The sequence below is a fragment of the Salmo salar genome, chromosome ssa17 (genome assembly GCF_905237065.1).
Source record: "Salmo salar chromosome ssa17, Ssal_v3.1, whole genome shotgun sequence".
Classification (NCBI taxonomy): Eukaryota; Metazoa; Chordata; class Actinopteri; order Salmoniformes; family Salmonidae; genus Salmo; species Salmo salar.
In genome coordinates, this window is record NC_059458.1 from 20,880,619 (window position 1) to 20,908,265 (window position 27,647).

Below are 27,647 nucleotides of genomic sequence, written 5' to 3' on the forward strand. Positions count from 1 at the left end.
TCAATTTAAAACAGAACTGGAGTGGAAACTGTGTTATTAGGGAAAGGGGCGGGTCTTAATCAACCATAGATTAGATTGGGATTATGAGCCGTGGAAAGAACACCACTCCTTTACCTAATCTCACCTGTCCTCTATGGCTCTTTTCTCTCTCCTTGCTATTCTTTCCCCTCTCTCCCCCACCCTCCCCTCTCTCTCTCCCTCCCCCTTCCTTTTCTGTGGAAAAACTTTAAAGATAGTTATCTCTTCACCTGCCATGAGTTATGATGCTAAGGACACACAAACCCACAATCTTGCACACACACACACCTGGCAGTGTGTTCATTAGGCCACTCCTCCCCCGAGGCTACACGCTCCACTTACCCACAATGCACCCCTCACCCAGACCTCACTGGGTCAATTAGCCTGATATCAATAATGACTTCAGTGTGAGAGAGAGAAACAGGATTAGTGATGTCTCTCCTTAGCCTCCTCTCATTAGCATCCTCTCTGCTCCGCTCCCCTCTCCTTTCCTTAACCTCCTTTCCTTAACCTCCTCTCATTAGCCTCCTCTCATTAGCCTCCTCTCATTAGCCTTTTCTCCTTAGCCTTTTCTCCTTAGCCTTTTCTCCTTAGCCTTTTCTCCTTAGCCTTTTCTCCTTAGCCTTTTCTCCTTAGCCTTTTCTCCTTAGCCTTTTCTCCTTAGCCTTTTCTCCTTAGCCTTTTGTCCTTAGCCTTTTCTCCTTAGCCTTTTCTCCTTAGCCTTTTCTCCTTAGCCTTTTCTCCTTAGCCTTTTCTCCTTAGCCTTTTCTCCTTAGCCTTCTCTCCTTAACCTCCTCTCCTTAGCCTCCTCTCCTCTCCTTAGCCTTCTCTCCACTCCCCTCTGTAGCCTCCTCTCCACTCCTCTCGTCTCGTCTCCTCTCGTCTCCTTAGCCTCCTCTCCTCTCCTTAGCCTCCTCTCGTCTCCTTAGCTTCCTCTCGTCTCCTTAGCTTCCTCTCGTCTCCTTAGCTTCCTCTCGTCTCCTTAGCTTCCTCTCGTCTCCTTAGCCTCCTCGCGTCTCCTTAGCTTCCTCTTGTCTCCTTAGCCTTCTCGTCTCCTTAGCCTCCTCTCCTCTTCTCTCCTTTCCTTAGCCTTTTATTCTCTCCTCTCCTCTCCTTCTCTCCTCTCCTCTCTGTAGCCTTCTCTCCTCTTCTCTCTGTAGCCTTCTCTTCTCTCCTCTCCTCTCTGTAGCCTTCTCTCCTCTCCTCTCTGTAGCCTTCTCTCCTCTCCTCTCTGTAGCCTTCTCTCCTCTTCTCTCTGTAGCCTTCTCTCCTCTCCTCTCCTCTCCTCTCTGTAGCCTTCTCTCCTCTTCTCTCTGTAGCCTTCTCTCCTCTCCTCTCCTCTCCTCTCTGTAGCCTTCTCTTCTCTCCTCTCCTCTCCTCTCTGTAGCCTTCTCTCCTCTCCTCTCCTCTCCTCTCCTCTCTGTAGCCTTCTCTCCTCTTCTCTCTGTAGCCTTCTCTTCTCTCCTCTCCTCTCCTCTCTGTAGCCTTCTCTCCTCTCCTCTCCTCTCCTCTCCTCTCCTCTCCTCTCCTCTCTGTAGCCTTCTCTCCTCTTCTCTCTGTAGCCTTCTCTCCTCTCCTCTCCTCTCCTCTCTGTAGCCTTCTCTCCTCTTCTCTCTGTAGCCTTCTCTCCTCTCCTCTCCTCTTCTCTCTGTAGCCTTCTCTCCTCTTCTCTCTGTAGCCTTCTCTCCTCTTCTCTCTGTAGCCTTCTCTCCTCTCCTCTCTGTAGCCTTCTCTTCTCTCCTCTCCTCTCCTCTCTGTAGCCTTCTCTCCTCTCCTCTCTGTAGCCTTCTCTCCTCTCCTCTCCTCTCCTTCTCTTCTCTCCTCTCTGTAGCCTTATCTCCTCTTCTCTCTGTAGCCTTCTCTTCTCTCCTCTCCTCTCTGTAGTCTTCTCTCCTCTCCTCTCTGTAGCCTTCTCTTCTCTCCTCTCTGTAGCCTTCTCTTCTCTCCTCTCCTCTCTGTAGTCTTCTCTCCTCTCCTCTCTGTAGCCTTCTCTTCTCTCCTCTCTGTAGCCTTCTCTCCTCTCCTCTCCTCTCCTCTCCTCTCCTCTCTGTAGTCTTCTCTCCTCTCCTCTCTGTAGCCTTCTCTTCTCTCCTCTCTGTAGCCTTCTCTTCTCTCCTCTCTGTAGCCTTCTCTTCTCTCCTCTCCTCTCTGTAGCCTTCTCTTCTCTCCTCTCCTCTCTGTAGTCTTCTCTCCTCTCTGTAGCCTTATCTTCTCTCCTCTCTGTAGCCTTCTCTCCTCTCCTCCTCTCCTCTCCTCTCCTCTCCTTCCCTCCTCTCCTCTCCTCTCCTCTCCTCTCCTCTCCTCTCCTCTCCTCTCCTCTCTATAGCCTTCTCTCCTCTCTGTATCCTTCTCTCCTCTTCTCTCCTCTCTGTATCCTTCTCTCCATCGTTATTCTCTCTTATTCCTTCCGACTGCATTTGATTAATTTTGTCATTTTGCCTAATTTATTTTTCACTCTCTCTCTGTCTCTCTCTCTCTGTCCCTCTTTCTTTGTCCATCTCTGTCCCTCTCTGTCTCTCTTTCTCTGTAAATCTCCTCTGTTGTTAATTTGACCTCCAGAACCGCTGGAGTGAAACACTGATTTGCTGAACCTGGCTCTTCAGCTCACACTGCGGACTGTGTGTGTGTGTGTGTGTGTGTGTGTGTGTGTGTGTGTGTGTGTGTGTGTGTGTGTGTGTGTGCCTGTGCCTCCTTGTGTTTACGTATGCATATTTGTGCACGTCTCATCTTTAGAGTATATACTATACACCGCCTGTGTAGCTCCAGAGCACGGGCCTGGATTATGCTGCTCTGCCTGCTGCTCTGCCCGCTCAGGGCTCACCATGGCTGGGTAGGGCTGCTAGGATAATCCCAGGCTTCAGGCCCAGACAGACAGAAAGCGTCTCCTTCCTGAGCGGTATGACGGCTGTGTGGTCCCATGGTGTTTATACTTTCGTACTATTGTTTGTACAGATGAACGTGGTACCTTCAGGCGTTTGGAAATTGCTCCCAAGGATGAACCAGACTTGTGGAGGTCTACATTTTTTTTCTGAGGTCTTGGCTGATTTCTTTTGATTTTCGCATGATGTCAAGCGAAGAGGCGCTGAGTTTGAAGGTCGGCCTTGAAATACATCCACAGATACCCCTCCAATTGACTCAAATTATGTCAATTAGCCTATCAGAAGCTTCTAAAGCCATGACATAATTTTCTGTACATTTCCAAGCTGTTTAAAGGCACAGTCAACTTAGTGTATGTAAACCTCTGACCCACTGGAATACAGTGAATTATAATTGAAATAAACTGTCTGTAATCAATCGTTGGAAAAATTATCTGTGTCATGCACAAAGGAAATGTCCTAATCAACTTGCCAAAACTATAGTTTGTTAACAAGAAATTTGTGGAGTGGTTGAAAAACGAGTTTTAATGACTCCAACCTAAGTGTATGTAAACTTCCCACTTCAACTGTATATGGAGAGAGAGTGGCTCTTTTGATGCCTGGGGAATCATGTAGGATAGAGAGGGGAGGGGAGGATGTGTGGGTTCTATGAGGAGGGTGGGGGGCTTGGTGTGTGTAGCTGGGGAGGGGAGGATGTGTGGGTTCTATGAGGAGGGTGGGGGGCTTGGTGTGTGTAGCTGGGGAGGGGAGGATGTGTGGGTTCTATGAGGAGGGTGGGGGGCTTGGTGTGTGTAGCTGGGGAGGGGAGGATGTGTGGGTTCTATGAGGAGGGTGGGGGGCTTGGTGTGTGTAGCTGGGGAGGGGAGGATGTGTGGGTTCTATGAGGAGGGTGGGGGGCTTGGTGTGTGTAGCTGGGGAGGGGAGGATGTTTACATTTTGGAATGTGTCAGATGTGACAACCTGCGATTTTACATTGGGATGTAGAGAGGTGTGTGTGTGTGTGTGTGTGTGTGTGTGTGTGTGTGTGTGTGTGTGTGTGTGTGTGTGTGTGTGTGTGTGTGTGTGTGTGTGTGTGTGTGTGTGTGTGTGTGTGTGTGTGTGTGTGTGTGTGTGGATTACTGTGCCATGGATTAGGGTGTAACACATTTACTCCCCAACCGCCGTTTGACCTCATGCTACTCCTTCTATGCAGGGTTGTTTGTGTGTGTGTGTGTGGCACAATATGCAAACAGTATGCATTTCTTAGGGAGGGAGGGAGGGAGGGAGAAAGTGGTTTCTTCTCATCTTTCCCTCCTCTGGGGAAGAGGTTGCTGTGGTCATGGAAATGGGGAAAAATAGCCTCCAACCTTCAGTCATTCTGTCCATCCCATCACCCTCACCCACTTACCCCCTCACCCCTAGCAGGACAATGCTCACTTCTTCTCCTCTCCCGGTGTGTGTGTGTGTGTGTGTGTGTGTGTGTGTGTGTGTGTGTGTGTGTGTGTGTGTGTGTGTGTGTGTGTGTGTGTGTGTGTGTGTGTGTGTGTGTGTGTGTGTGTGTGTGTGTGTGTGTGTGTGTGTGTGTGTGTGTGTGTGTGTGTGTGCGTGCGTGCGTGCGTGCGTGCGTGCGTGCGTTGGCCACTGTACGTTGGACAGCCAGGCCTGTTGCTAGGCTACGGACAGGAAGTGTCCTGCATAGTAAATGTGTCTGAGGGGATCTGTGTAATGGAGTTGGCAGTGGACGTGCACACACACACACAAACCCACACACACAAGCAATTGCGCACACACACACTCGTCAGCTGGTTGGTGCTATGAGGCTTGAGACAGCAGATCTAGGTCAGGAAGGCATGCGAGAATAACGAATTAACGAATGAAAAAAGGAACGACGGTTTACATCCTGAATGAGTCGGCTTAGGGAAGAGAAGGGCTTTCCTTGCTATGAGAGCTGACACACACACAACCCACCAACGTGTGTGTGTTGGTGTGGACTTTGAGGTCCATAGACTGTTGTATTCTGGTAGTAATTCTATTGTTGTTCTCAAACAAAGAGTCTTTTGTAGTTGTGGAATTGGGGCAGACTGATCCTAAAAGAAAAAAATGTCTCCAAGAACGTGTGTGCTCGTGTGTGTGCGCACGTGTGTGTGTGTGTGCGCACGTGTGTGTGTGTGCGCGTGTGTGTGTGTGGTGAAGAGTCAAAGTGGTAGCTCATTGGCCTGTGACTAGTCATTGCTTAATTCCCCACATCCTCTCCTCCTCTCTTTCCCTTCACTCCTCCCCTCTTCTCTTCATTAATGTCTCTTCTATTCTGATTCTGTTCTCTCCTAGAACTAGGATCATTCAAATATAAACATTTCCCCCTTGTCTGTTTCCTGCTGCTATTCTGGATTAATGATCAACATTAGGTCATTAAGATTAAAGGAAAGCTCCACCCTAAAACTATCTTTGGTATTTGTTTCATTAGTCCATTGTTGACATAGTCACAAAATGTTTTGCTGTGTCAGAAATCATGTTTTCAAGATATGTAACTTTCAAAATAAAAAGTAATCCCCGTATGATGCATCATATGCATTTTGAAAGTTACATATCTTGAAAACATGATTTCTGACACAGCAAAACATTTTGTGACTATGTCAACAATGGACTAATGAAACAAACTAATGAAACAAACTAATGAAACAAACTAATGAAACAAACTAATGAAACAAATACCAAAGATAGTTTTAGGGTGGAGCTTTCCTTTAATCTTAATGACCTAATTATCTTCTATCTGTCTCAGGGTCGTCATGTCAAGACAGGGCAACTTGCGGCCATTAAGGTCATGGATGTCACCGGGGTAAGTGACACGCATGCATGCATGCATACATACATACATACATGCATACATACATACATAAATGCATACATACATACATACATACATACACACATACACACACACACACACACACACACACACACACACACACACACACACACATTCTAAGGTGCATATGTGTGTGTAGAATTGTAATATGTGTGTGTGAGCATCATTGTATTGTGTGTGTGTTCCAGGATGAGGAAGAGGAGATTAAAGGAGAGATCAACATGTTGAAGAAGTACAGCCACCATCGGAACATCGCTACCTACTACGGTGCCTTCGTCAAGAAGAACCCTCCTGGCATCGACGACCAGCTATGGGTGTGTGTGTGTTTGCATCCATGTGCGCCTGCATGCGTATGTGCACAGGTGTGTGTGTGTGTGTGTCTGTGTGTGTGTGGTAACCCCTCTCTCTCTCTCTCTCTCTGTCTCTGTCTGTCTCTCTGTCTCTCTGTCTCTCTGTCTGTCTGTCTGTCTGTCTGTCTGTCTGTCTGTCTGTCTGTCTGTCTGTCTGTCTCTCGCTCTGTCTGTCTGTCTCTCGCTCTGTCTGTCTGTCTCTCGCTCTGTCTGTCTGTCTCTCGCTCTGTCTGTCTGTCTCTCGCTCTGTCTGTCTGTCTGTCGCTCTGTCTGTCTGTCTGTCTGTCTCGCTCTGTCTGTCTGTCTGTCTCGCTCTGTCTGTCTTGCTCTGTCTGTCTCACTCTGTCTGTCTCGCTCTGTCTGTCTCGCTCTGTCTGTCTCGCTCTGTCTGTCTCGCTCTGTCTGTCTCTGTCTCGCTCTGTCTGTCTCTGTCTCGCTCTGTCTGTCTGTCTCTGTCTCGCTCTGTCTGTCTCTGTCTCGCTCTGTCTGTCTCTCTCTCGGTCTCTCTGTCTCTCTCTCGGTCTCTCTCTCGGTCTCTCTGTAGTTGGTGATGGAGTTCTGTGGGGCGGGCTCAATAACAGATCTGATTAAGAACACCAAGGGGAACTCACTGAAGGAGGAGTGGACTGCCTACATCTGCAGAGAGATCCTCAGGGTAAGTATTGCTATATATTATTTAGTATTTAGTGCTGAGAGATTAACCAACATTTCGGTTATTTTTAGTTTTTTCAACAACTAGTTGACTAATCGGTTAATAACATTCAGTTATTTAAATTACATTTCTAGGTATCTCTACCTGAAATTACATGATCTAAGTGATTGATAGTTGGTATTCAGCAGTCATAAAAGTATGCCTTATTTACTTTGAAGAACTACTAAAATAGTGATTTTTGTCAGAAAGTGTAGGCTGCAGCTGTATAGAGATGAGACTTGGAATGAAATAATATTTTATTAAAGTAAAGTCATGTCAGTAAATGATGGTTAATAAGTGATAAGCATAGTGCATTTAATGTAAAAATAAATAATTGAAATCAAAAACCGTGATCATTTAAAAAAAAAAAATCTACCTCAAAAAGCACATCGCTCAGCACTACTACGATTATACTATTACAGTAGTGAAGTACTTTTAATACTACATCATATTATTCCTGGTATTCTACTATAGAACAATACAAACAACACATTCAGAGTGATCTGAAATTACCAACCATATCTCTCTCTTTCTCTTCATCCCATTCTCTGTCCCTCCTTCCTTCTCTCCCTCTCTCTACCTCATTCTCTACCCATCTCTCTCTCTCTCTCTTTCTTTCTCTTTCTCTTTCTCTACCTCTCTCTCTCCAGGGTCTGACCCATCTCCACCAGCACAAGGTCATCCACAGAGACATCAAGGGTCAGAACGTCCTGCTGACGGAGAACGCAGAGGTCAAACTGGGTGAGACAGACAGACTGACACAAAGGCATTTGTTGGTTTTAATAATAAAATATTTATTTTTGAAGACAAATTCCATTGTCCTACCCAGAATTGCTGAATATGTCACCTTCTTCGGTTTCTACATTGATCATGCACCAGACAGGCAGACAGATATGTCAAATAATTGACTGACTGAGTAATTGATTGATATGTTGATTGGTCTCTGGTCAGTGGACTTTGGTGTGAGTGCCCAGCTGGACCGGACGGTGGGGAAGAGGAACACCTTCATCGGGACTCCCTATTGGATGGCTCCCGAGGTCATCGCCTGCGACGAGAACCCTGAGGCCACCTACGACTTTAAGGTACCCAGAATACTCTGCTTCACACAGTATGTGTTTTGGCCCTGCATGTATTTATTTCCTCCTAACTCAGTGCTCTCTCTCTCTCTCTCTCTCTCTCTCTCTCTCTCTCTCTCTCTCTCTCTCTCTCTCTCTCTCTCTCTTAGAGTGACCTGTGGTCTCTGGGTATAACAGCTATAGAAATGGCAGAAGGAGCCCCTCGTAAGTATGGACACACACACACACACACACAGACACACACACACACACACTGGTATTAACCCTTTTCTGTACGTCTGCAGCGCTGTGTGACATGCACCCAATGAGAGCTCTCTTCCTCATCCCACGAAACCCCGCCCCCAGACTCAAGTCCAAGAAGTGGTGAGTCTGCATCACACACACACACACACACACACACACACACACACACACACACACACACACACACACACACACACACACACACACTAATATCCTGATTATTATGAACTAATAATAATAATAACTTTCAGGTCTAAGAAGTTCCAGTCCTTCATTGAGAGTTGCTTGGTGAAGAGTCATGGTCAGAGACCCAGCACAGAGCAGCTGTTGAAGCACCCCTTCATCAGAGAGCTGCCCAACGAACGCCAGATCCGCATCCAGCTGAAGGACCACATCGACAGAACCAAGAAGAAACGTGGAGAGAGGGGTGAGACAGATATCAGTAGTCTGGAACACAAATAGATGGTCCTGTTCCTGTGCTAGGCCACTTCTCCTCCTGAGAGATCTAATGTGCTAGGCCACTTCTCCTCCTGAGAGATCTAATGTGCTAGGCCACTTCTCCTCCTGAGAGATCTGATGTGTTAGCCCACTTCTCCTCCTGAGAGATCTGATGTGTTAGGCCACTTCTCCTCCTGAGAGATCTGATGTGTTAGCCCACTTCTCCTCCTGAGAGATCTGATGTGTTAGGCCACTTCTCCTCCTGAGAGATCTGATATGCTAGGCCACTTCTCCTCCTGAGAGATCTGATATGCTAGGCCACTTCTCCTCCTGAGAGATCTGATGTGCTAGGCCACTTCTCCTCCTGAGAGATCTGATATGCTAGGCCACTTCTCCTCCTGAGAGATCTGATATGCTAGGTCACTTCTCCTCCTGAGAGATCTGATGTGTTAGGTCACTTCTCCTCCTGAGAGATCTGATGTGTTAGCCCACTTCTCCTCCTGAGAGATCTGATGTGCTTGGCCACTTCTCCTCCTGAGAGATCTGATGTGTTAGGCCACTTCTCCTCCTGAGAGATCTGATGTGCTAGGCCACTTCTCCTCCTGAGAGATCTAATGTGCTAGGCCACTTCTCCTCCTGAGAGATCTGATATGCTAGGTCACTTCTCCTCCTGAGAGATCTGATGTGCTAGGCCACTTCTCCTCCTGAGAGATCTGATGTGCTAGGTCACTTCTCCTCCTGAGAGATCTGATGTGCTAGGCCACTTCTCCTCCTGAGAGATCTGATGTGTTAGCCCACTTCTCCTCCTGAGAGATCTGATGTGCTTGGCCACTTCTCCTCCTGAGAGATCTGATGTGTTAGGCCACTTCTCCTCCTGAGAGATCTGATGTGCTAGGCCACTTCTCCTCCTGAGAGATCTAATGTGCTAGGCCACTTCTCCTCCTGAGAGATCTGATATGCTAGGTCACTTCTCCTCCTGAGAGATCTGATGTGCTAGGCCACTTCTCCTCCTGAGAGATCTGATGTGCTAGGTCACTTCTCCTCCTGAGAGATCTGATGTGCTAGGCCACTTCTCCTCCTGAGAGATCTGATGTGCTAGGCCACTTCTCCTCCTGAGAGATCTGATGTGCTAGGTCACTTCTCCTCCTGAGAGATCTGATGTGCTATGCCACTTCTCCTCCTGAGAGATCTGATGTGCTAGGCCACTTTTCCTCCTGAGAGATCTGATGTGCTAGGCCACTTTTCCTCCTGAGAGATCTGATGTGCTAGGCCACTTCTTCTCCTGAGAGATCTGATGTGCTAGGCCACTTCTCCTCCTGAGAGATCTGATATGCTAGGCCACTTCTTCTCCTGAGAGATCTGATGTGCTAGGCCACTTCTCCTCCTGAGAGATCTGATGTGCTAGGCCACTTCTTCTCCTGATAGATCTGATGTGCTAGGCCACTTCTCCTCCTGAGAGATCTGATATGCTAGGCCACTTCTTCTCCTGAGAGATCTGATGTGTTAGGCCACTTCTTCTCCTGATAGATCTGATGTGCTAGGCCACTTCTCCTCCTGAGAGATCTGATGTGCTAGGCCACTTCTCCTCCTGAGAGATCTAATGTGCTAGGCCACTTCTCCTCCTGAGAGATCTGATATGCTAGGTCACTTCTCCTCCTGAGAGATCTGATGTGCTAGGCCACTTCTCCTCCTGAGAGATCTAATGTGCTAGGCCACTTCTCCTCCTGAGAGATCTGATGTGTTAGGCCACTTCTCCTCCTGAGAGATCTGATATGCTAGGCCACTTCTCCTCCTGAGAGATCTGATGTGCTAGGTCACTTCTCCTCCTGAGAGATCTGATGTGCTAGGCCACTTCTCCTCCTGAGAGATCTGATGTGTTAGGCCACTTCTCCTCCTGAGAGATCTGATGTGCTAGGTCACTTCTCCTCCTGAGAGATCTGATGTGTTAGGCCACTATAACCAACTGGTGTGTGTGTTCTTCTGCAGATGAGACAGAATATGAGTACAGCGGGAGTGAAGAGGAGGAAGAGGAGCGAGACGTGGGGGAGCCAAGGTAACACACACACACACACACACACACACACACACAACAAACACAGTCTCTCATTGGCCCATTTTCCACTCACACACTCTTCTGATTGGTCCTTCCCCAGCTCCATCATTAACATCCCCGGTGAGTCGACGTTAAGGCGGGACTTCCTGCGTCTGCAGCTGGCCAATAAGGAACGCTCTGAGGCTCTGAGGCGGCAGCAGTTGGAACAACAGCAGAACGAGGAACACAAGCGCCTCCTACTGGCCGAACGACAGAAACGCATAGAGGAGCAGAAAGAACAGAGGAGGAGACTGGATGAGGTAGGACACACTCATGCGTAACACACACACACACACACACACACACACACACACACACACACACACACACACACACACACACACACACACACACACACACACACACATGTTTACCTCTCTTTTTCTGTCCAACAGCAACAGCGTAGGGAGCGTGAGTTGAGGAAGCAGCAGGAGAGAGAACAGAGAAGACGCTATGAAGAGATGGAACAACTACGGAGAGATGAGGAGAGGAGGCACACGGAGAGAGAACAGGTACACACTTTGACTTCCTCCTGAAGTTATCTTGTTCTTTCTCTTCCTGCTGCTACAGTGTATAGGAGTATATCTGTCTCTTGTTCTCTCTGTGCCTCGCTCTCTCCTTCCCTCTGTGCGACTCTCTCTTTCTGTTTCCTGTTCTCTCCTTCCCTCCACGCTGCATTAGGAGTACATCTCTGTCTGACTCTCTCTTTCTGTTTCCTGTTCTCTCCTTCCCTCCACGCTGCATTAGGAGTACATCTCTGTCTGACTCTCTTTCTGTTTCCTGTTCTCTCCTTCCCTCCACGCTGCATTAGGAGTACATCTCTGTCTGACTCTCTTTCTGTTTCCTGTTCTCTCCTTCCCTCTACACTGCATTAGGAGTACATCTCTGTCTGACTCTCTTTCTGTTTCCTGTTCTCTCCTTCCCTCCACGCTGCATTAGGAGTACATCTCTGTCTGACTCTCTTTCTGTTTCCTGTTCTCTCCTTCCCTCCACGCTGCATTAGGAGTACATCTCTGTCTGACTCTCTTTCTGTTTCCTGTTCTCTCCTTCCCTCTACGCTGCATTAGGAGTACATCTCTGACTGACTCTCTCTTTCTGTTTCCTGTTCTCTCCTTCCCTCCACGCTGCATTAGGAGTACATCTCTGTCTGACTCTCTCTTTCTGTTTCCTGTTCTATCCTTCCCTCCACACTGCATTAGGAGTACATCTCTGTCTGACTCTCTCTTACTGTTTCCTGTTCTCTCCTTCCCTCTACACTGCATTAGGAGTACATCTCTGTCTGACTCTCTCTTTCTGTTTCCTGTTCTCTCCTTCCCTCCACGCTGCATTAGGAGTACATCTCTGTCTGACTCTCTCTTACTGTTTCCTGTTCTCTCCTTCCCTCTACACTGCATTAGGAGTACATCTCTGTCTGACTCTCTCTTTCTGTTTCCTGTTCTCTCCTTCCCTCCACGCTGCATTAGGAGTACATCTCTGTCTGACTCTCTCTTTCTGTTTCCTGTTCTCTCCTTCCCTCTACGCTGCATTAGGAGTACATCTCTGTCTGACTCTCTCTTTCTGTTTCCTGTTCTCTCCTTCCCTCCACGCTGCGTTGTGATAGGAGTATATCCGTAGACAGCTGGAGGAGGAACAGAGACAGTTAGAGATTCTACAGCAACAACTTCTACAGGAGCAGGCCCTACTGCTGGTAACACTGTTACCCCTGCATGTCTATGTATATATACCCCTGACCTCTCACCCCTGACCCCTCAATAACTTCTACAGGAGCAGGCCCTACTGCTGATAACACTGTTACCCCTGCATGTCTATGTATATATACCCCTGACCTCTCACCCCTGACCCCTCAATAACTTCTACAGGAGCAGGCCCATTGTATACCTGCATGTATACAGCTACCTATCCCAATCCTCTCAAGTCTGACCCCTCTACCCTGTGAAACTACAGCTGCAGAGCCTGTGATCTAAACCTGTACCTTGTCCCTGTGTCCAGTGTTTGTTGTTCCTCGTTCCTCTCTGCAAGTCCTTACCCTGCAAGGAACCCTCCTCCCCAGCCCCATCAAATCACATCACATTTTATTTGTCACATTCGCCGAATACAACAGGTGTAGACCTTACCGTGAAATGCTTACTTACAAGCCCTTAACCAACAATACAGTTCAAGAAATAGAGTTAATAAAATATTTACTAAATAAACTAAAGTAAAAAATGAAATAAAAAGTAACACCGAGTCGATGTGCGGGGTACAGGTTAGTCCAGGTCATTTGTACATGGATCATGGAACGTCCCTGTGAGCCCTGTCCTGTATGGATCCTATTGGTCATCCTGTCCTGTATGGATCCTATTGGTCATCCTGTCCTGTATGGATCCTATTGGTCATCCTGTCCTGTATGGATCCTATTGGTCATCCTGTCCTGTATGGATCCTATTGGTCATCCTGTCCTGTATGGATCCTATTGGTCATCCTGTCCTGTATGGATCCTATTGGTCAACCTGTCCTGTATGGATCCTATTGGTCATCCTGTCCTGTATGGATCCTATTGGTCATCCTGTCCTGTATGGATCCTATTGGTCATCCTGTCCTGTATGGATCCTATTGGTCATCCTGTCCTGTATGGATCCTATTGGTCAACCTGTCCTGTATGGATCCTATTGGTCAACCTGTCCTGTATGGATCCTATTGGTCATCCTGTCCTGTATGGATCCTATTGGTCATCCTGTCCTGTATGGATCCTATTGGTCATCCTGTCCTGTATGGATCCTATTGGTCATCCTGTCCTGTATGGATCCTATTGGTCAACCTGTCCTGTATGGATCCTATTGCTCAACCTGTCCTGTATGGATCCTATTGGTCAACCTGTCCTGTATGGATCCTATTGGTCATCCTGTCCTGTATGGATCCTATTGGTCAACCTGTCCTGTATGGATCCTATTGGTCAACCTGTCCTGTATGGATCCCATTGGTCAACCTGTCCTGTATGGAGTGATGCTATTGGTCATGTGTGTCATGTATCTCTGTTGCTTGGCTCTGTGCTGTCATGATAGTGATTTGGTTAAGATCGGATAATAACAGCCTTGTGTGTGTGTGTGTGTGTGTGTGTGTGTGTGTGTGTGTGTGTGTGTGTGTGTGTGTGTGTGTGTGTGTGTGTGTGTGTGTGTGTGTGTGTGTGTGTGTCCGTCCATAGGAGTATAAGCGTAAGCAGATTGAGGAACAACGTCAAGCCGAGAGACTACAGAGACAGTTGCAACAGGAGGTAACACTTGGTCCTTATGATGATGTCATATAACAATGTTGTTGAATAATTGAAGAGATGGTAAACTGTTGTCTATTTGTTTTGTAGAGAGCCTACCTGGTGTCTCTGCAACAACAACAACAAAACCAAGATGGCCGACCAGGCGAGAAGAAACCTCTGTATCACTATAAAGACTCAGCTAGTCCTACTGACAAACCTGCATGGGCTAAAGAGGTACACACACACACACACTGGCCTGGTGTCTACACTGATCGTTTCTACAGACAGAAGCGAAGGGTTTCGAGAGAAGATGTTGGAGAGACTGGTCTCTGGACATTCATGAAGTTCATGAGTACAGTCTCAGTCAACATTGTCTGTGTAGTGGTGCATACAGTGTGGATCAGAACAAGATATTGTGTTCTTCTGTTACAGTTCTCGTGTGTGTTTTATATTTGATGTGTGGTTTTGAAGAGTGTGCATGTGTGAATTGGTCTGTCTGTTCGTGTGTGTGTGTGTGTGTGTGTGTGTGTGTGTGTGTGTGTGTGTGTTTGTTTAACTTCTGCCCCACCTTGTCTGCAGGTCCTGAAGCAGCAGCCACACCCCCAGAGCCACTCACCCCGCCCAGTCCTCAGACAAAGCCACTCCTTCAACCAACCTTCATCCTCCATTCCCTCCCACGCCAACCTCCCTCGCCGAGCCCCCTCCAACCCCACCCCTCCCCCCTCACATCCGTATCTCCCTGGAGACCAGGGATCTAGTAGATCCCGTTCTGAAACAGGAGATCAACCAGCAGGTTAGAGAGATGAGAGCTCAGAAAGCCGGTCAAAGGGTGGTCAGACAAAATGAAAGAGGACGCAATACCGGAGCCAACCACCAGGGGGTAGTACAACACAACAACAGGGGGCCAAAAGGGCCTAGCCGAGCCGGTCAGAAGGCTGGTCAGCAAGACCGAGGACGCAGTCCCAGACCTAAACACCAAGGGCCACAACACAACCCCAACCAGGGGCCACAGCATAATGGGAAGGGGCAACAGACTGGCTTTAACCGAGGCCCCAGCCCTAACCCCAACCAAGCCCCAAAAGAGAGCCCCATCTCTAATCCCCAAGCCCCTAACCAAGAGGCCCTCAATGGGCCAGTCTGGGCGCCCAGCTCCAGCCCCAACCAGGGACATGACCTGGGGGTAAAAGACCAGGGGAAGATATGGGTCAGTGGCCGTAGTAGCAGCTCCATCTCCCCCTGTCGTAGAATAGACATAGAAGTAGATGACATAGATGTAGAAATAGACTCCTCTTCTTCCTCTCATTCTAATTCTTCTTTCCTCTACCCCTCTCCTGATCGTGATCTGTTTCCCTGTCGCATACTAGATGTAGAAATAGATGAACTAGATATAGAAATGGAGGAACTAGAAAAGAGGGAGTTGGATTGTTGGAGGTATAGAGAGGAGGAGAGGGAATGTAGGAAAAGGGGTAGAGAGGGAGGTGTGGGGGGGTTGAGGATGGCTTCCAGCCATGAGAGTCTGTTGGGATCCTATGGGGGTCATACGAACTCTGACCTCAACCCCCAACCCCTAACCCCTGACCTCTCAGCCTCTGCACCGGCAGGCCGGCTACGCCCTTTCCTCTCCTCCAATCAAAATCACTTCCTGGCTCCTGAATCCTCCAAGCAGAGTCCGTTCCTCCAAGTCCCTGGCTGGGCACCTCCCCCTCTGAACAGAGGGAGGTCAGAGGGCACTGATGATGATGAGGTCACGACCTCTAACCTGGACCTGACTTCCTCTGCGCCAGCTAACATGCTCAGATCACACCTGGCCCAGGCCATGCCCATTAGATCCAAGCAGTCATACCTCTCTCGGTCTGCCCTCTCTTCCCCCCCCCTACGTTCTCCTGGTAAGAGCTCAGGTCCTCTGAAACAGTTAGTTTTAGCCTTAACTTGGATGGGCCTCTCGCCCCGAGGGTCACCTAGAACCTCACCCCAAACCTCAGCCGGAATCTCCCCCTCACACTCCCGACCTGAGTCCCCATGTCATCTCTCCCTCAATTCCCCTCCAGCTCCATTCTCCCACTCCCAGTATCTCACACCCTGCTCCTCCCCCCACCTCACCCCTATGTGTTCTCCTCACCCCTCTCCCGGCGGCTCCCCCTTCGGCTCCCAGTCCCAGCTCACTATCAGACCACTAGCTGCTAGCCATTAGCCACACACACACACACACACACACACACACACACACACACACACACACACACACACACACACACAGACAGACAGACATTCTTTATTATATTTGTAGATAAAACAAAAAATTATACATTTTCTATAGTTTATACTATTTTGTACTACAACATTGTTTCAACTTCATATAGCTCAGTTGGTTCATCCTTACCCACCTAACTCCGATAGTCCCCAATCCAATCAAACCAGATATCAAGAAGAACCAGGCCCCCCCACTCCTTCCCTGTCAGAGTGCCTCCCCTAACACCCCCCCCCAACCGCCCCTCGATCTGGAGGTTGATGATGTCACAGCCCGCAAGGACTCCATACGTGGTGTCACATCCTGTTTACGGTCAGTTAGTCAATTGTAGTTCAGCTTGGTGATGGGTGCTGGCCAATCAGGTCTCAGCCGGGTGAATGCCAATCAGGTCTCAGCTTGGTGCTGGGTGGAGGCCAATCAGGACTCTCTTTAGTGCTGGCCAATCGGTGGTGGACTATATTTTCTCTGGGATCACAGACCAACATGGATTCTCAACATTTCAGATTCTCTTTTCTGCTAGAATGGTACCCTCCAACTCCGCCTCTCCTCCATCCCCCTCTCCGCCTCTCCTCCATCCCCCTCTCCGCCTCTCCTCCATCCCCCTCTCCTCCATCCCCCTCTCCATCCTCTCTTTGTCCGTCTGTCTGTCTATCAGTTGAATTTAGAAAACGTTGTTCAGACGCAGCTGCTGGCGCAATTAACCTTTCTCTCTCACTCGCACGCGCTCTCTCTATCATCCCCTTCTCTCTGTTCCAGCTTGTAGAGGAGTACCAGTTGATTCTAACCATTAATTGCATGATTGATTGCTCGGATCAACATGCAATGATGAGCCTGCCCTCAGTGCCTCTAGAACACTGTAGACAATGTCCAGTTAATGTCCAGTTATTCTAATAATAATGATGATGTGTGTCAGGTGGAGGAGCGCTCCAAGCTGAACAGACAGAGTTCTCCGGCGCTGCAGCATAAGGCCGTCTCCAGCCGGGTCTCTGAGGCCTCCCTGCCTCCTCGCTCCGAGTCCTTCAGCACTGCAGGGATGCAGCTGGCCCGCACCCCACCAACACACCGCCCAGTTGAACCACAGGTGTGTGTCTGTCCCTCCTGTTGTCTGTGTGTGTGTGTGTGTGTATGTTGACAATTACAAATATACAATATACACACAACCTATAATTGTATTTGATATTGCCCACTAGTATGCTGTAGCCTATAGTACAGTGAACAAGCAGTATGTCTATCTGATGGAATTAGAAAATGAGAACGGACATTCCCATAATTCAGTGTTTTATCTCATTCTTTCTCTCTAGATGGCCCACCTGATTCCAGTGAAGACCATGACAGGCTCTCAGTCTCTGCAGGAGAGCACAGGAAGAGAGGCGGGGGGGATGGGGAGGAGAGGGGAGGAGGGGGCGGAATGCCCCCCCGTCAGAACTCTGACCCCACCTCTGACTCTAACCCCGCCCCTCCACCTCGTACCACTAGCCGAGAGGACGATGAGCTTCCTCCTAAGGTCCCTCAGAGAACCACCTCCATCTCCCCAGCCCTGATGAGGAAAAACTCCTCCAACGGACAGGGACTCATACGAGCCAGGTGTGTGTGTGTGTGTGTGTGTGTGTGTGTGTGTGTGTGTGTGTGTGTGTGTGTGTGTGTGTGTGTGTGTGTGTGTGTGTGTGTGTGTGTGTGTGTGTGTGTGTGTGTGTGTGTGTGTGTGTGTGTGTGTGTGTGTCAGGGTCGGGCTCAATTCTATTTAAATTCCAGTCAATTCAGGAAGTGCACTGAAATTGCTTTTCACTTCAATGCTTTTCAATGGGGAATTGGAATTAGGTTTACTTTCTGAAATGAAATGGCATTGACCCCAACCCTGGTGTGTGTGTACTAACAGTGTGTATTAACAGTGTGTGTGTGTACTGTGTATGTACTAACAGTGTGTATTAACAGTGTGTGTGTTCTTTCAGTAACCCAGACCTGAGAGCATCAGAGTTGTGTCTCGATACTGCTCCACAGAGGTCCTCTCACTCCTCCTCCTCATCCTCACCTTCATCACAGAGAGGTACACACACGCCCGCACACACACACACACACACACACACACACACACACACACACACACACACACACACACACACACAGACATATATGTGACTGATGAATACATGTATTTGTCTATTGATACGCTTTGTGAATGTTGATGCTGACTCCTCCCTTACGCTGTGATAGGTCCACCAGTCCAGGAGACCTCCCCCCCAGCAGAAGCCAATCAGGAGGTCAGGATCAGACCGGAGGAGGGGCGAGACTCAAGCAGACCCAGCAGACCTGCCGTGAGTAACACACACTCACACGCAAACACACTCCTCGATTCTTTCTGGGAGTCAGGCTTTCTCTTCTTCTGCTGCTTATGTTTCTCTCTTTTTCTCCCTCTCTTTATCTTTCTCCTTCCTTCTCTCCTCCTCAATCTCTTCTGCTGTTCATCCCCTTCTATCAGAGCTATAAGAAAGCCATAGATGAGGTTAGTGACCTCCCCCTTTTATATCTCTGTTTCTACCTCTCTCTCTCTCTCTCTTCTCTCTCTCTGTTCTCTGTATAACCAGTATGGCCCATTCATTCAGGGTTTTAGTGGGATGTGTGTAAACTCAACTTAACATCACTTTGAAGGTCTGACCAAGTCAGACTTTTGAAATTCTGAAGTATGTGTCAGGGAGCTGAACGCATCTAGCCTAGTGGTTAGCCTAGTGGTTAGCCTAGTGGTTAGCCTAGTGGTTAGCCTAGTGGTTAGCCTAGTGGTTAGCCTAGTGGTTAGAGTGTTGGGCCAGTAACCGAAAGGTTGCTGGATTGAATCCCTTAGCTGACAAGGTAAAAATCTGTCGTTCTGCCCCTGAACAAGGCAGTTAACCCACTGTTCCCCGGTAGACTGTCATTGTAAATAAGAATCTGTTCTTAACTGACTTGCCTGGTTAAATACACACAAAAAATATCTCTTTCTCTTCATTACTCTGTGCACATTGGTTATTTTAGGAGGAACTTGTGTGTGTGTGTGTGTGTGTGTGTGTGTGTGTGTGTGTGTGTGTGTGTGTGTGTGTGTGTGTGTGTGTGTGTGTGTGTGTGTGTGTGTGTGTGTGTGTGTGTGTTTAGGAAGAGCTTGTGGAGGTCCAGCCTGTCTGCATGAATTGGTTTGATCCAGTGGTTGGGGGGAATGGGGCTGTGGGACTGGGCCATCTGGTAGCATGGGGGTGTTTACTAGATGGATACAGACATGGATGTGACCCCCTTTATTTTTTAGAAGCTTGTTTTTTGATTTATTGTTTTAGCTGGTCTTTTACTAGGACATCTTTCTCCAGAGTTCACAAATGTTTATTTGACGTGAAGTCATTGATGCTGATAGTTTATCTCGTTCTGTCCTTCTCTCAGTTCCCCCTATGTCTCTGTTAATTGGACTCTCCCAACCCTCTTGACTGTTAGAGAGTATGAAGTGGAATCACTGCATTAATGAATATTCGGGAACAAATTTGTATTTACTTTCTCTTTTTTTCTCTCTCTCTGTCGCCCTCTCTCGCTCTCTCTCTCTCTTTAGGACCTAAGTGCGCTGGCTAAGGAGCTGAGAGAGTTGAGGGTAGAGGAGGGCAGTAGACCTCCAGTGAAGGTGAGAAAGGTAATGTTTGACAAAGCATGTCCACTTTCAGACAGTATACCTTCATAGTGTACACTTTCAGACAGTATACCTTCATAGTGTACACTTTCAGACAGTATACTTTCACAGTGTATTCTTTCAGACAGTATACCTTCACAGTGTATTCTTTCAGACAGTATACCTTCATAGTGTACACTTTCAGACAGTATACCTTCATAGTATACACTTTCAGACAGTATACCTTCATAGTATACACTTTCAGACAGTATACCTTCATAGTATACACTTTCAGACAGTATACCTTCATAGTGTACACTTTGACAGTATACCTTCATAATGTAAACTTTCAGACAGTATACCTTCATAGTATACACTTTCAGACAGTATACCTTCATAGTGTACACTTTCAGACAGTATACCTTCATAGTGTAAACTTCCAGACAGTATACCTTCATAGTATACACTTTCAGACAGTATACCTTCATAGTGTAGACTTTGACAGTATACCTTCATAATGTAAACTTTCAGACAGTATACCTTCATAGTATACACTTTCAGACAGTATACCTTCATAGTGTACACTTTGACAGTATACCTTCATAGTGTACACTTTGACAGTATACCTTCATAGTGTACACTTTGACAGTATACCTTCATAATGTACACTTTCAGACAGTATACCTTCATAGTGTACACTTTGACAGTATACTTTCATAGTGTACACTTTGACAGTATACCTTCATAGTGTACACTTTGACAGTATACCTTCATAGTGTACACTTTGACAGTATACCTTCATAATGTACACTTTGACAGTATACCTTCATAATGTACACTTTCAGACAGTATACCTTCATAGTGTACACTTTGACAGTATACCTTCATAATGTACACTTTCAGACAGTATACCTTCATAGTGTACACTTTGACAGTATACCTTCATAGTGTACACTTTGACAGTATACCTTCATAATGTACACTTTCAGACAGTATACCTTAATAGTGTACACTTTCAGACAGTATACCTTCATAGTGTACACTTTCAGACAGTATACCTTCATAGTGTACACTTTCAGACAGTATACCTTCATAGTATACACTTTCAGACAGTATACCTTCATAGTGTACACTTTGACAGTATACCTTCATAATGTACACTTTGACAGTATACCTTCATAATGTACACTTTCAGACAGTATTACATTACAGTTACATTACATTTAAGTCATTTAGCAGACGCTCTTATCCAGAGCGACTTACAAATTGGTGCATTCACCTTATGATATCCAGTGGAACAACCACTTTACAATAGTGCATCTAAATCTTTTAAGGGGGGGGGTTAGAAGGATTACTTTATCCTATCCTAGGTATTCCTTAAAGAGGTGGGGTTTCAGGTGTCTCCGGAAGGTGGTGATTGACTCCGCTGTCCTGGCTTCGTGAGGGAGCTTGTTCCACCATTGGGGTGCCAGGGCAGCGAACAGTTTTGACTGGGCTGAGCGGGAACTGTGCTTCCTCAGAGGTAGGGGGGCCAGCAGGCCAGAGGTGGATGAACGCAGTGCCCTTGTTTGGGTGTAGGGCCTGATCAGAGCCTGAAGGTATGGAGGTGCCGTTCCTTCACAGCTCCGTAGGCAATCACCATGGTCTTGTAGCGGATGCGAGCTTCAACTGGAAGCCAGTGGAGAGAGCGGAGGAGCGGGGTGACGTGAGAGAACTTGGGAAGGTTGAACACCAGACGGGCTGCGGCGTTCTGGATGAGTTGTAGGGGTTTAATGGCACAGGCAGGGAGCCCAGCCAACAGCGAGTTGCAGTAATCCAGACGGGAGATGACAAGTGCCTGGATTAGGACCTGCGCCGCTTCCTGTGTGAGGCAGGGTCGTACTCTGCGAATGTTGTAGAGCATGAACCTACAGGATCGGGTCACCGCCTTGATGTTAGTGGAGAACGACAGGGTGTTGTCCAGGATCACGCCAAGGTTCTTAGCACTCTGGGAGGAGGACACAAGGGAGTTGTCAACCGTGATGGCGAGATCATGGAACGGGCAGTCCTTCCCCGGGAGGAAGAGCAGCTCCGTCTTGCCGAGGTTCAGCTTGAGGTGGTGATCCGTCATCCACACTGATATGTCTGACAGACATGCAGAGATGCGATTCGCCGCCTGGTTATCAGAAGTGGGAAAGGAGAAGATGAATTGTGTGTCGTCTGCATAGCAATGATAGGAGAGACCATGTGAGGATATGACAGAGCCAAGTGACTTGGTGTATAGCGAGAATAGGAGAGGGCCTAGAACAGAGCCCTGGGGGACACCAGTGATGAGAGCGCATGGTGCGGAGACAGATTCTCGCCACGCCACCTGGTAGGAGCGACCTGTCAGGTAGGACGCAATCCAAGCGTGGGCCGCGCCGGAGATGCCCAACCCGGAGAGGGTGGAGAGGAGGATCTGATGGTTCACAGTATCAAAGGCAGCAGATAGGTCTAGAAGGATGAGAGCAGAGGAGAGAGAGTTAGCTTTAGCAGTGCGGAGAGCCTCCGTGACACAGAGAAGAGCAGTCTCAGTTGAATGCCCAGTCTTGAAACCTGACTGATTAGGATCAAGAAGGTCATTCTGAGAGAGATAGCAGGAGAGCTGGCCAAGGACGGCACGTTCAAAAGTTTTGGAGAGAAAAGAAAGAAGGGATACTGGTCTGTAGTTGTTGACATCGGAGGGATCGAGTGTAGGTTTTTTCAGAAGGGGTGCAACTCTCGCTGTCTTGAAGACGGAAGGGACGTAGCCAGCGGTCAAGGATGAGTTGATGAGCGAGGTGAGGTAGGGGAGAAGGTCTACGGAAATGGTCTGGAGAAGAGAGGAGGGGATAGGGTCAAGTGGGCAGGTTGTTGGGTGGCCGGCCGTCACAAGACGCGAGATTTCATCTGGAGAGAGAGGGGAGAAAGAGGTCAAAGCACAGGGTAGTGCAGTGTGAGCAGGACCAGCGGTGTCGTTTGACTTAGCAAACGAGGATCGGATATCGTCAACCTTCTTTTCAAAATGGTTGACGAAGTCATCCGCAGAGAGGGAGGAGGGGGGGGAGGGGGAGGAGGATTCAGGAGGGAGGAGAAGGTAGCAAAGAGCTTCCTAGGGTTAGAGGCAGATGCTTGGAGTTTAGAGTGGTAGAAAGTGGCTTTAGCAGCAGAGACAGAAGAGGAGAATGTAGAGAGGAGGGAGTGAAAGGATGCCAGGTCCGCAGGGAGGCGAGTTTTCCTCCATTTCCGCTCGGCTGCCCGGAGCCCTGTTCTGTGAGACCGAGCCGGCCTGGAGGATAGGGGACAGAGAAAATCAAAGGATGCAGAAAGGGAGGAGATGAGGGTTGAGGAGGCAGAATCAGGAGATAGGTTGGAGAAGGTTTGAGCAGAGGGAAGAGATGATAGGATGGAAGAGGAGAGAGTAGCGGGAGAGAGAGAGCGAAGGTTGGGACGGCGCAATACCATCCGAGTAGGGGCAGAGTGAGAAGTGTTGGATGAGAGCAAGAGGGAAAAGGACACAAGGTAGTGGTCGGAGATTTGGAGGGGAGTTGCAATGAGATTAGTGGAAGAACAGCATCTAGTAAAGATGAGGTCAAGCGTATTGCCTGCCTTGTGAGTAGGGGGGGAAGGTGAGAGGGTGAGGTCAAAAGAGGAGAGGAGTGGAAAGAAGGAGGCAGAGAGGAATGAGTCAAAGGTAGACGTGGGGAGGTTAAAGTCACCCAGAACTGTGAGAGGTGAGCCATCTTCAGGAAAGGAACTTATCAAGGCGTCAAGCTCATTGATGAACTCTCCAAGGGAACCTGGAGGGCGATAAATGATAAGGATGTTAAGCTTGAAAGGGCTGGTAACTGTGACAGCATGGAATTCAAATGAGGAGATAGACAGATGGGTCAGGGGAGAAAGAGAGAATGTCCACTTGGGAGAGATGAGGATTCCAGTATACCTTCATAGTGTACACTTTGACAGTATACCTTCATAATGTACACTTTCAGACAGTATACCTTAATAGTGTACACTTTCAGACAGTATACCTTCATAGTGTACACTTTCAGACAGTATACCTTCATAGTGTACACTTTCAGACAGTATACCTTCATAGTATACACTTTCAGACAGTATACCTTCATAGTGTACACTTTGACAGTATACCTTCATAATGTACACTTTCAGACAGTATACCTTAATAGTGTACACTTTCAGACAGTATACCTTCCAAATAAAGGTGATAGATGGGATTCTATTATCCCTGTTTCCAAGGTGACAGACTACTCATCCTCGAGTGAGGAGCGATCAGAGAGCAGCGACGAGGACGGAGAGACGGGGCAAGATGGGACTGTGGCTGTTATGTAAGTGTGTGTGTGTATACTAGGCCATCAATTTACAGTTGTGGTGAGTTGTATGTAGGGGGTCTGGAGGTCTGGAGGGATAGGGGGTCTGGAGGGATAGGGGGTCTGGAGGGATAAGGGCTAATAGGTCTGGTGTGTGTGTGTGTGTGTGTGTGTGTGTGTGTGTGTTGCAGGCCACAGCAGGGTGAAGCATATGGAGGTTTGACTGAAGAACCTCTGGCAGGCTCCTTCAACACAACACAGGACAGCACTCTGATCATGACAGAGGTGAGACACACGCATGCAAGCACGCACGCACGCACACACACACACACACGGACATACAACTTAGCTTTCTCTCTCTCTCTGTGTCTCTCTCAGGCAGAGGAGAGGAGGAGGGCAGCAGGCCATGGTGAGAGTAACGGGTTCCACAGCAACCATCACGGCAGCGGTAACCAAGGCAATCTCCCTGACCTGGTCCAGCAGAGCTCTTCCCCTTCACCCTCAACCCTGGATGCACTGAAAGAGGTAACACACTCACACACACACACACACACACACACACACACTGCTTGTTTAGTTTTTTTCTACAGTTGTGCTCAATGCTTGTTTTCGTTCCAGCAATTTGGATCTAAAGCCTCCTTCTCCCCATTCGGTGACCCACGGTCCTATCAGACCTCCCCTACTGAAGATGAGGAAGAGAGCTCAGCTGGTAATGTTGTGTTAATCTTTATTCTAAGGTTATTCTTTGGTTGCTGTAATGTTGTGTTTATGTTATTGTAAGGTAGTAATGTAGTGTAAACGTAAAAAAAAAAAAAAACTGTGCTTATATTTGTCCTATTTTCCACCTGTACAAGTGTGTATTAATACATGTGTGAAATGGAAATGTGTTTTTGAATATCCCAACGCTCCCAGAGACAGCCTTGGAGAGCGGGGTCACGGCCAGGGTCAACCGCGACCTTAGAGCAATTAGGGTTAAGTGCCTTGCTCAAGGGCACAGCAGCAGATTTTTCACCTTGTCGGCTCAGGGATTCAAACAAGCAACCGTTCTGTTAATGGCCCAAGGCTCTACCCACTGGGCTACCTGCCTCCACTATACTATAATGTTGTTCTGTGGTTTCAGGTCTGTTCACCAGTGAGTTGCTGCATCAGGAGCAGGAGCAGGCCAGACTAGCCGAGGCCAGAAAGATCAGCGTGGTCAACGTGAACCCAACCAACATACGACCTCACAGTGACACCCCTGAGATACGCAAATACAAGAAGCGCTTCAACTCTGAGATACTGTGTGCTGCTCTCTGGGGTAAGAAACCCCAGATATTCTCACACAAATGTGAACACATACACACATGCAAAGTCTCTCACACGCATGAATACACTCATGCACACTGACAATGAATAATCCCTCTCTGTCTTGCTCTCTCCCCTCTCTCTGTCTCTTTGAAACTCTCTCTTTTCTCTCCCCTCTCTCTTCTCTCTCTCTCTTCCACCCTCTCTCTCTGTCTCTCTGTCTCTTTGAAACTCTCTCTCTCTCTCTCTCCTCTCTCTCCTCTCTCTGTCTCTCTCCTCTCTCTGTCTCTCTCCTCTCTCTGTCTCTCTCCTCTCTCTGTGTCTCTTTGGAAACTCTCTCTCTCCTCTCTCTCTCTCTGTCTCTCTCCTCTCTCTGTGTCTCTTTGGAAACTCTCTCTCTCCTCTCTCTCTCTCTGTCTCTCTCCTCTCTCTGTGTCTCTTTGGAAACTCTCTCTCTCTCTCTCTGTCTCTCTCCTCTCTCTGTGTCTCTTTGGAAACTCTCTCTCCTCTCTCTGTCTCTCTCCTCTCTCTGTGTCTCTTTGGAAACTCTCTCTCTCTCCTCTCCCTCTCTCTCTGTCTCTCTAGGTGTGAACCTGCTGGTGGGGACAGAGAATGGTTTGATGTTGCTTGACCGTAGCGGTCAGGGGAAGGTCTATAACCTGATAACCAGGAGACGCTTCCTACAGATGGATGTCCTGGAGGGACTTAATGTCCTGGTTACTATATCAGGTATTACCGACTGACCGCAGTAGGACCATTACATAACCGCAACATGACCACAGAGGGAGAACGTTGCTCTGTTAGTTAAAGAACTGGAGGCCTGTAGAACATCTCTGTTCTGATAAAGAGACATCTCTGTTTTCGCTCTCTCTCTTCCTCCCTTCCTCCTGTCCCCTCCCTCCCTCCCTCCCTCTCCCCCTCCCAGGGAAGAAGAATAAGTTGCGTGTGTACTACCTGTCCTGGCTGAGGAACAGGATACTCCACAATGACCCAGAGGTGGAGAAGAAGCAGGGCTGGGTCACTGTAGGAGAGCTCGAGGGCTGTGTACACTACAAAGTCGGTACGGAACTCTCTCTCTCTCTCTCTCTCTCTGTGTGTGTGTGTGTGTGTGTGTGTGTGTGTGTGTGTGTGTGTGTGTGTGTGTGTGTGTGTGTGTGTGTGTGTGTGTGTGTGTGTGTGCGAGACGGACCCACCTTTGTGTGTGTGTTGCCGTCTCTTCTGTGTGTGTTATTGAATCTCTTGTGTGTGTGTTGTTTCCAGTAAAGTACGAGAGGATCAAGTTCTTGGTGATCGCTCAGAAGAACGCAGTGGAGATCTATGCCTGGGCCCCCAAACCCTACCACAAGTTCATGGCCTTCAAGGTAACTCGCACACCGGGTCGAGATGTGATGTTGTAGTTAGGTAGACATCTTGGAAGTACAGGGACTCCTTGAGAGAAAATGTTGCACTGTTGTCTGTGACAATACTATGGGGTTTGTCACGTTGTTTGATACTGGTTACTCTGGGGTCAATAGTAACACTTCTCTCTCTCTCTCTCTCTCTCTCCCCCACCTCCCAGTCGTTCACTGACCTGCAGCACCGCCCCCAGCTGGTTGACCTGACGGTGGAGGAGGGGCAGAGGTTAAAGGTCATCTACGGCTCCAGCCTGGGCTTCCATGTCATCGACGTCGACTCTGGCAACCCTTACGACATCTACGTCCCCTCACACGTAAGTCTGTGTGTGGTGTGATATGTAGTTATGCTTCCTGACTGGCAGGGAGATAGCCAGTAGAAAACCATTATCTCTGTCTGTCTCCCTATAGATTCAGACCCAGGTGACTCCCCATGCCATCGTGATTCTTCCTAAGACAGACGGGATGGAGATGTTGTTGTGTTATGAAGATGAGGGAGTGTACGTCAATACCTACGGACGCATCACTAAAGACGTCGTGCTGCAGTGGGGAGAGATGCCTACTTCTGTTGGTGAGTGTGGTGGGTGTGTGCGTGTGTTTGTGTGAGCTCAGCTTTGTTTTAGGCCTGTGGGAGCTTGTTTAGGTTCGTGTAAAGTTTAATCAGATTCAATCTCAACACTGTTGTGTTCCATAATAGAACAGTGTTGTCTACAGTGAAACTAATACTGTCTGTTTTAACTTCTCTCTCTCCTTCGTCCTCTCTCTCTCTCTCTACTCTCCTCTCTCTCTCTACTCTCCTCTCTCTCTCTCTACTCTCCTCTCTCTCTCTACTCTCCTCTCTCTCTCTCTACTCTCCTCTCTCTCTCTCTACTCTCCTCTCTCTCTCTCTACTCTCCTCTCTCTCTCTACTCTCCTCTCTCTCTCT

General features: G+C 48.1%; 1 protein-coding gene across 1 annotated transcript in view; it reads left to right on the plus strand.

Moving 5' to 3' along the window:
* The window catches only part of LOC106575466 (TRAF2 and NCK-interacting protein kinase), a 40,655-nt gene that overhangs the window by 10,995 nt on the left and 2,013 nt on the right, over positions 1 to 27,647 (plus strand). The window contains 31 exon segments of the mRNA XM_045698979.1: positions 5,653 to 5,709; positions 5,928 to 6,053; positions 6,634 to 6,744; positions 7,431 to 7,521; positions 7,732 to 7,862; positions 8,006 to 8,060; positions 8,141 to 8,219; positions 8,351 to 8,526; positions 10,524 to 10,590; positions 10,691 to 10,889; positions 11,025 to 11,141; positions 12,230 to 12,316; positions 13,811 to 13,879; positions 13,967 to 14,092; positions 17,020 to 17,187; positions 17,408 to 17,473; positions 17,476 to 17,690; positions 18,056 to 18,150; positions 18,318 to 18,418; positions 18,583 to 18,606; positions 19,669 to 19,737; positions 23,977 to 24,065; positions 24,239 to 24,332; positions 24,426 to 24,572; positions 24,666 to 24,756; positions 25,168 to 25,344; positions 25,917 to 26,060; positions 26,257 to 26,391; positions 26,592 to 26,692; positions 26,890 to 27,039; positions 27,134 to 27,293. Coding sequence (XP_045554935.1) covers positions 5,653 to 5,709; positions 5,928 to 6,053; positions 6,634 to 6,744; positions 7,431 to 7,521; positions 7,732 to 7,862; positions 8,006 to 8,060; positions 8,141 to 8,219; positions 8,351 to 8,526; positions 10,524 to 10,590; positions 10,691 to 10,889; positions 11,025 to 11,141; positions 12,230 to 12,316; positions 13,811 to 13,879; positions 13,967 to 14,092; positions 17,020 to 17,187; positions 17,408 to 17,473; positions 17,476 to 17,690; positions 18,056 to 18,150; positions 18,318 to 18,418; positions 18,583 to 18,606; positions 19,669 to 19,737; positions 23,977 to 24,065; positions 24,239 to 24,332; positions 24,426 to 24,572; positions 24,666 to 24,756; positions 25,168 to 25,344; positions 25,917 to 26,060; positions 26,257 to 26,391; positions 26,592 to 26,692; positions 26,890 to 27,039; positions 27,134 to 27,293 — 3,517 coding nt within the window.